Source organism: Parasteatoda tepidariorum, chromosome 8 (genome assembly GCF_982258835.1).
Source record: "Parasteatoda tepidariorum strain Cologne lab strain chromosome 8, Ptep-v5.0, whole genome shotgun sequence".
Classification (NCBI taxonomy): Eukaryota; Metazoa; Arthropoda; class Arachnida; order Araneae; family Theridiidae; genus Parasteatoda; species Parasteatoda tepidariorum.
The window spans coordinates 37,753,258-37,762,836 of record NC_141762.1 but is presented as its reverse complement, the minus strand read 5'-3'; the positions used below and the strand labels follow the sequence as shown (position 1 = coordinate 37,762,836).

Genomic DNA, 9,579 nt, shown 5'->3' with positions numbered 1-9,579 from the left:
TATTTGTTAGTGGCAAACGTTTAGTGAGACCTGAGTATGCCTCCACGACGGAAGAATAAGAAATTCAAGCAACTTACGGAGTTTGAACGAGGGAGGATAATCGGCCTTCGAGAAGGAGGATTTTCCTATCGCGCAATAGCAGCTCGTATGCAGCGGAACAGTTCCACAGTGATGCGAGTTTGGAAGCAGTGGACCGACGAGCACCGAACAACTCGAAAAACAGGCACTGGACGACAGAAGGTGACGTCAGAGCGCGATGATCGACACCTGCTCCGCATGGCGGTGAATGATCGCACAGCTTCCTCCAGGCAGCTGGCAGCACATTGGTCTACTGCTACAGGTGTACAATTGTCGGCTTCGTCAATTCGTCGTCGTCTGCTGCGCCGTGGATTGCGTGCAAGGGTGCCATTATACAGGATTCCCCTCACGGCGGATCATCGACGGCTGCGTCGGCAGTGGGCTCTTGAGCACAGAGACTGGCGAGCTGATTGGCACCAAGTTGTCTTTTCAGATGAATCACGCTTCAATTTGTGGACCCATGATGGCCGTGTTCGTGTTAGACGTTATGCCGGTCAACGCTGCCTTCCTGAGTGTATTATTGAACGACATAGTGGTCGAACACCCGGAGTTATGGTCTGGGGTGCGATTTCGTATCATGGACGATCCAATTTGATACGAATTGAGGGTAATCTCAATAGCAACAGATACGTCCGTGAAGTGCTACAGCCCGAAGTCGTTCCTTTCCTTCAAGGCATCCCTGGAGCTATCTTTCAGCAGGATAATGCACGCCCACATGTTGCGCGGACTGTTAGAGACTTCTGTTCAGCACAACGCATGCAACTTCTTCCTTGGCCTGCTTATTCGCCGGATATGTCGCCTATTGAGCACGTGTGGGATATGGTTGGTCGGCGTCTCACTCGTGATCCGCGTCCTGCAGTTTCCAAAGACGAACTTTGGTTGCGCATACAAGCGATATGGAATTCTCTTCCTCAAGCAGATATTCAACATCTGTTTGACTCCATGCCACGTCGTATAGCAGCACTTATTGCAGCGCGTGGTGGCTGCACCAAATACTGATTTCGGACGCTTAATTTGTTTCTTTTGTTTTGAAAATTTCATCATTTATTTGTATCAGTACAAGTCGTTTCTGCATTAAATTTCATTTGATTCTGATGATTCTTTCATGGTGTTGCATTTTCTACAAACAGCAGTTTATGAATGAAACAAGATTCCAGGGAATCAAGATGAGATAATGTGACATGAGGGGAAAAATTCTATATTGTCAAAACCGAATTTATGCCCAAGATTCCAACAAAGGGTGACACAATAGATGATTTATTGTCTCTTGATAGCGGCCATACTTATTAATCGTGCTCCTTCCGTCTAAGTTTTAAAGCTCGTCTTGCTTATCCAATGTAACAAAGGTCATATATACAAGTTATATGGTAAATGCTCCAGTGAGTGTTAGGATCTTTAAGTGACTTAAGTGTATTGAAGTAAATAAGGGTATCCTTACAGAGCACTCTTTAAAATAAATATGTATTATATGGAGACAAAAATTCTGATAAAATTTTCGAACCTGCATGGTAATGACATTTTGGTTTTAAAAAAAGTAATAAATTTGGTAATGAAACCAAATGATATGGTGCTTAAATCATTCATTTAGAAATTTTTCCGTTCGCATTGTATTGCTGGAAATTTTAGATTTCGAAATTATAATTCTTATTTCAGCAGATTTCGTAAAATTACAAAACTGAAAAGTAAATTTAACCGAATAAATGTGAGGTATTGTGATAAAATTACCAAACAGTTCTTCAGAACTGTTATTCATTTTACCTTTTATTTGATAATTTTAACATTTTGACGCCTATGCCTTTTACCAAATAGAACAGTAATTGACTGTTAACACTTTTCTAGATTATTTGAAACTGCGGTTTCTTTTAATGGTTGATAAGAAGTTGGTGACGACTAATTATCTATTTTCCTAATTTATTTCACGACCAGATGGAAAATGAGACTAAATAATACTTTCAAGAAATTTTAAAAATACCATACTCGTAGATCAAGCTATCGTGTTTTGTATGCATCTTTTATGGGAGAACGGGAATTTATTCGTTTACTTACTTGCAGATGTAAATTTCTTTTTAAATGCAAAGTATGGATTAAAAACTGTTTTTTTTTTTTTGAAAAACAATTAGCACAAGTTTAAGAAAGACAGCAAGAAAATATATCCAGTTTTATAACTAGATTCGATCCCACGGCATCCACGCTTCGGAGCGATTAACAAAAAAAACGATACCGCACGAAGATTCCTAGGATTTATCTTAAATAAACCAACCATTACATTACCGAAACACCTATACTAATGAGTATCGTCCTTCTCCCAATTGCTCTAAAGGGTATAGATAGCGGACTCGACATCATTGTGCTGTCTTTCTCATTTTTGTGCTATCTTCTCTTCAATTTGTCAAGAGACAAGGGGCCTTCCTGGCCGAGCCATATCGCCCGCCAAACTCTGTGCGAAGCGTGCAGGTAGAGATTTCGAATCCCGCTGTTACCCTGGATGTATCTTCGTGCTGTTCTTCTCCGTATTGTGCAATCTTTCCTTCCATTTGACAAAGGTTTATAAAAATAAATTGAGACCACGAGCCTGAAAATGTATGTCGTTCCAATAAGACCAGCAAATCACGAGACAAGTATGTGTATCCGAACCAAATTTATTTGCTTATTGTTACAAATCCAGAATTGCAGTAGGTATCAAGAAAGTTACCTACATTTTGCACAGCATTTGTCGAAAAAGCGTGACTGATTTACCGGGAACCTTATAAAACGAATGACTAAAAAAAATATTTCTATTCCAAGTATTTATTTACTTTTTTATTACACATACATATGAAGGCTCGTGTGATAATTACAAAGTATGATTTATTATAAGCCCTTCGCAAGTTAAAGTACAAATAGCACATTCTAGTAAAAAGACATTACAGAGATGCATTTATTGTAGAGTGAAGGTAACTGGTTCGAATCTCAACGTATCCCTGGACATAGGTTTGTGTTTTCTTTCTATACCTTTTGCTATTTGTATTTTGACTTTACAAGGGCATGTAAACCGAAATTTCTTATAAACAAGCAAGCCTGCATTTCTATACGTAATAATAAATAAATACTGAATGGCTGCGATAGCATTCATACTCGTAACCGCTACTTTTTATTTTATAATGTTGGAACAGAAGCAGTTTAGTTATTGACTTAGTTTAGTGTAATCCAGGCATTTGAATATTTGTAAAAGCACATTTTAAGTTGTAAAGATTGATAGATGTAAACTTATAGCTTATTAGACATAAAAACCACTAACAGGCAAAAAAACAAGGATAAAAAGTGTTTGCTTCATAAAATAGAAATTATCAAAATAAACATTTCTTGCGTCATTTTGAATAATGCAAGTACTATTAAAATTAACGACTTTTTAGCTTAAAACGTCCTCCTGACCTCCTAACTACTAAAAGTTTCTGATAATATCTTAATCTCAACATTTTCTGCAGTGCAAGGTAACCTTAAAAGTTCTGAATAAAAAATGAATTCTGCTTTTCGTTTAATGATGATGTCCATGATGATGATGGTGACCATGATGATGTCCATGATGGTGACCATGATGATGTCCGTGATGATGATGGTGTCCATGATGATGGTGATGACCATGGTGGTGATGATGTCCATGGTGGTGATGATGTCCATGATGGTGATGATGTCCATGATGATGGTGATGTCCGTGATGATGGTGATGACCATGATGATGTCCATGGTGATGGTGATGTCCGTGGTGATGTTTGGCTTCTACATCGGCTTCAGGATCTCCATTAGTGTAAGTTACGAAAATCACGATGCACAAGGCAACAAAGATAAGAACTGATAACCTCTGAAAAAATTATTGACTTATGTTAAAGCATTTGTATCTTTTGTGACCTAAGGAACAAAATTTTACGTTGGTCAATTCCAAAAATTTATCAATTGAGCTTTGCTAACCCAAACAATTTTGACAATTCTTATCCAATTAATTGATAAACTTACCAAAACCTATTTTAAGTGTGATTTTACTTCAGCATTACTCCATAAATATTAGTTAATAGTCAATATGTTTAATAATTTACACATCAACATTACATTTTGAAGACACTCCTATTTTAATATTTAAAATTGACTATGATCGACTCTAAGCATAGAACATTAATCTGTTCTGCTTTAAATAAAACTATTAACTATGCAAAAAAAAAGGATAAGGTATACTTTGTTCTATGTAGGATGAGGAAACAAAAGCGTAATTACAGCAGAAATGAAAGTACATAAATGTACATACATAGCTTCGGCTCCATACAAAAGTAGTCAGTGTCTAAGTTTAAACACCAAATGATGGTAGGGAAGTAAAAAGACAGCAATGTGCAGCAAATTAAATTAGAATAGACTTACAAATATCGGGAAATGGTGGGATGCTAGAAATATCATTAACTAAATTATTTGGAATAACTCCTCAAAAAAATTATTCAACACTGCTCTTCATCTACCTAACTTCATTTTTGAGAATCATCCCATAGCAAGAAAATTCTAAAAATTTTGTTAATGATTTTTCTAGCATCCCACTTTTTTTCAATATTTAGAAGTCTGTTCTAATATTTTAGGGAAGTTTATTCTAGACTATTCTAATAACTGTTGCCCCCTGTGATCTCTGCCAAATCTCCTCACATATATAAGTCTTACCTCCATTTTTTTTATTATCTTGTTCAAACTTGTTCCTCTATCCCCGTTTATTAAGTCACTCTGCACTTGTTTGTCTCTCTACTTATCTAACATCGTTTGATGCTTAGACGCTGAGGAGAGTTCTTGTTTATAGAACCGAAACTATAGTATATTCACTTTTATACTTTCATTTGTACTTTATTCACTTTTTTTCATTCTTTAGCTTAATTATTATTATTTGAAAACAGTTTTTTTTTAATATCTTTCACATTTTAAAATGTATTTCATAATTTACTAAAACTCCACTAAGCATATTCTTACTCTAACCTCTTCAAAATCTATATTCAGTATGGTAACAAGACTTTTTATCACTAAATATTTTCAAGTAACTTATTTTCTGCACTATGACATTTCAGAAAAGGCAAAAATATTAACATAAAAGAGACGAAATATAATGGTATTTGCTTCAGAATATTTATTTTTTTGTTATGTTATAATATTTTTTAGAATATTACTAATTTAAGTAATGTACGAAGCAAAAAAAAGGCTATAGTTCATGTTTTTATACTGAATACAGTTCACTCATGGATTATTTTTTACCTTGCTATTAAAATGGATGAGTAATTCAAATTTTAACGCACATGACATACACTAATCAAATAAAACAATGTTATGATACTTTTAAATTAAAGTTGCGAATTTCTTTATTATTTTAATTCAAAATTTACTTTATTTTTCAAAATTATATTGAATAATCTCATTAGATATAAAAACAGCAGCATTTTGTAAAACGGTGCCATTTACGTGTTTTAAGAAGAAGATAGAAGCAATGTTAACTTTATTTTAAGCGAAGAGGTACTAAATATCTATAAAAATTTAAAATTTTTTGAAACTGCATTAGTTAGAATTGCCAAAGATAGGCACACGATAAAAGAATAATAAAACTTTAACTTCAGAAACGAAGGCTTAGATTGTAAAAAATTCTGGATAAAATGCCGGCACTTTGGTGCATTACCTGTAAAACCCTTTTTTACCATAAAATATTTTATTATAATTTTAGAGTAATATTTATTTAATTAGAGTGATTCAATTATTTTAAGGTAATAATTACTGCAAAAATTAAGGTTCAACATATTTTTTGTTCCGTAATATTTTCCAATAAAAGTTAATTTTACAGTAAAAAGAACCGGCACCATAAGAGTCGGTCTTTTTAGAGTTATTTTTTTCAATTTATAAAGTTTTCATATCAATTCAAGATTTTACTTTGTTCTGGTAAAGAAAAAAAAATTATGTGAGATAAAAGTTAATGGACTATACTGAAAGATATATTAAGCTTTAAAATGAAAAGTTTATTCAATGTGACTTAAATCGAAAATTAATTTTCACATTTTCCTAAATAATTGAACAAATCGCGATAAATAAAAGTATCAAAATAAAATCTTACCATTTTGTTTAATGGGGATGCTGTCTTTTGCCAAAGCAATGAGAATGTTATTTGAAGAGAGGCAGACAAACTTAGACTGTTGAAACTGAGATTTTAGTATTTTTATATATTATCACTAGCTGTATTGATCTAATTATTTAATACGAAAACATTACGTGTTAAATTAGGTACAAGTTACTCGATTACACAGCAGGTCAAGTTCATACACTGCAGCTCATGAAACAAGTTACTAAATACTGAAACGGAAAACTGTCTTCTTTCAGAGGAAACCAATCCAAGCGTTAAAGAAACTTATAAGAAAAAACTAAAAGCATTCATAGTATATTTTTTATTTCATCCAAAATATTCAAAATTTACGTAATATTTATTTAACAAGGTAATTTTTTTCTCCACAAATGATCTTGTTTCAATAAATTATTGTTCGCTGAATGAAAATAATATTTCGCTCTTAAGTGCTAAGAAGAACCTAGATTACTTTTGATAAGATGTTTTGCTTGCAAGGACTCAATCGTAATGGTTAAAGTAACTAATTTTAAATTGGCTAATTAATTAGTGACATTACAATCTTTTAGACATAACGATCTTACAATTAGACATTACAATCTTTTAAATTATGAAATTAATCATAAAAATGCACTTTTTCTAAACATAAAAGTGCTCTTCTGGTTGACATATTCAAATTTTTGACTCTCAAAATAGGGAAGATATATATATTCTGGAAAAGATGGTCATTAATTTATGCAGAAGAGCATTCAAAAGTTTGACTTCCGTTATGTTAATTTCATTTTTCGCATATTTCGCCATATGAAAAAAGATTTTTTTTAATTTTATTTCTTGCGAACTATTTGACCTATTCCCTTCAAACCTTTTATTTTGTCATTTAAAATAAAGTAAACTAAATAGGATTAACAAATTTTAGGCCTTGCAATTCGAAATTTCTTCAACCATTAATAAACTCAGTAATAAATAATTATAAAAAGCAATTTCCTAAATGAAATTATCTTTACATAAACAAATTTTATAGTTGTGCAGTTCTATATATTTTTTTGCTTGTTTCTTAGATATGGCAAAATATCCAAAGAGGGAAATTAACATTAAAGGCAATAGAATTTCCACCGTTCTCTCGCAGTCTAGAATACAAATTCGCTAAAAAATGTATGTTTATTCATTGAAAGTACGATATTGTATTGGATTTTGCAGCTTAAAACATCATCAGTACAAATTAATTAGCCAATTTAACGTTAAGTAAGATTAAGTTCTACAACTTGAAATTCCTCTCATTGAATCAAAAGCCATTAAGATAATGGTATTCGCTTTTTCATAAGCAAACTGTTCATAAAATCTGTGCAACAATAATTAGATTATCAAAAACTTTAAATAGAAATTAAAAATAACATTACATTAATAATATATGAAAACAACGTAAGGGTTCTATACACTGGTGTGCGTTATTAAAAAAAATTTCAATTTTATAACACTTCCAAAACTGTTGAAATGGATTTAATGAAATTTGCCTTAAACATAGTTTGATACAACACAAAAATAATAATTATGCGATAGTTATTATATACACGCATGATTGAGAATAACATTCAATAGATTTCATAAATATGGTCGTCTCTTACAGATATATAGGCCTCACAAAAAGATTTCACAAGATTTCGCACAGATTTCAAGTTTAACAGTAGAACAGGAATTCCTGTTTCAGTTTCTCACATTCGCTTAGAACAGCTATTTTCAAGCAGGGGTGTTTTCCACTGGGGTGTGGCTCTTGCTTTCCCTAGATCTACCAAGGCATAATATTTTTAAACGTTGAAGTCTAGATAACCGGCTGAGCAATTCATTCATTTCCGATTTCCGGAAAATCGCTGACCATAAAATAGCTAGATAGCCTCACGGGGGTTTTCCTTTAAAATGTAAAGAGAGCTGCCTGCCCCCCTGAAAAAGACGAGCATGGGACTCGAAAAACCGTATTAACTTCTCGTATAATATGCGTAACAGATGTTCCACTTTTAAAATCTATAAACTGTAGAGTGATTTAAAATTCAAAGTATTGGTTTCGAAAGTTCAAATTCATCAAATATCATTCTGAGAACCGTGGGTGTTTAGGGGAGAGAGCGCTCACCTCCGAATGAGGTAAACCGGGTTCGAATCCCAGCTATAACTGGTCAATTTGAATTCCGCACCCGGCTAGCGCCGACCACAGTTTGGACGTAAAATACCCTCAGCAGTAGATGGATCATGGGTTAGGGTTCCTTTACCGTCAGGTTTTCCTCTCCATGTAACGCAAATGCTGGCTAGTTTCATCAAAAAGTTTTCCACGAAGGCAACTTTTTCCCAATACTTGATCCATTAGTTCCCTTGTCTTCTGGATTGGGCTCAAAATTACGAGGCTACGGAGTTGAACATTGGTACGCGTAAACCATAAATCGGGTCAGCTGTTAAAAAATGGCTATAAAATAAAACAACACATCATTCTAAATTATAAAGCAAGTCTTTTGGTCTTGATCCCGTTTAGCTATATGTATCCCATAAAGTAACAAAATAACATTTACAGCATATATAAATAGTTAAATAAATATTTACAGCATAAATAAATATATAAATATATTAAAAGATTGGACTTAATATTCAAGGACCAAATAATGTGATAATTTACCAAATGTAATAATTTTGTAAATGCGATAACATACTAAATGTAATAATTTTTTATGTAATTCCAAACCTAAAACACTTTTTAATAAAAAAGATTCCGGTAAGAAAGCATACTAAATTTTTAAAAACTGATTAACATAAAGTAATTTAAAGTAACTACCATAGTATCTTTAAAAAATAATTCCTACGCTTGACCAATTAATGTTATGTCCGAAAGAAACCGCAATTCCTTACAACAGAAATTATTTAACAATGAATTCGCCAAACACTGAACTTGACCCGCCGGGAAATCCACCAACTCGTACTGAAGTGTTGAATTGAGGTTAAATAAACAGATATATTGAACTTTTCTTACGATATAAAAACCACAGAAATCTTTTGAACCACAAGTAAAACTATTATTAAATTTATATCCTTCACCTGAAGTCATTATTTGATTTACTGTTAAAATTGACGTATTTTACGAAAAATGGTAAGATTTATAATTTTTTCATCATTAGTTTTTGAGTTCTAAATGAAAGATGTAAAATAAACTTTCATTATTCTGGAGCGTATAATTTCCGTAAATAAAATTTAAATATTTTAGAGCCTTTAAAAATTTATTATTTTATTATTTAAATTCAAATAACTAAAAATTTTTGTAAATTAACCAATTTAATGTCAAAAAATATAAAAATAACTTCAAAAACAGCATATACGAGGGTTGCTATTTATACTTCTGGTCTAATAATGAAAGAACAAATATGTAA

General features: G+C 32.5%; 1 protein-coding gene across 1 annotated transcript; it reads right to left on the bottom strand.

Moving 5' to 3' along the window:
- Positions 1–2,812: 2,812 nt before the first annotated feature.
- On the bottom strand, positions 2,813–6,247 carry LOC147806084 (uncharacterized). Its single transcript, XM_087149428.1, has 2 exons — positions 6,176–6,247; positions 2,813–3,916 (listed from the first exon to the last, which is right to left on the bottom strand). Exons 1-2 carry the CDS (start codon positions 6,176–6,178, stop codon positions 3,593–3,595), a joined length of 327 nt encoding a protein of 108 aa, XP_087005554.1. The 5' UTR covers positions 6,179–6,247; the 3' UTR covers positions 2,813–3,592.
- Between the last annotated feature and the right edge of the window lie 3,332 nt (positions 6,248–9,579).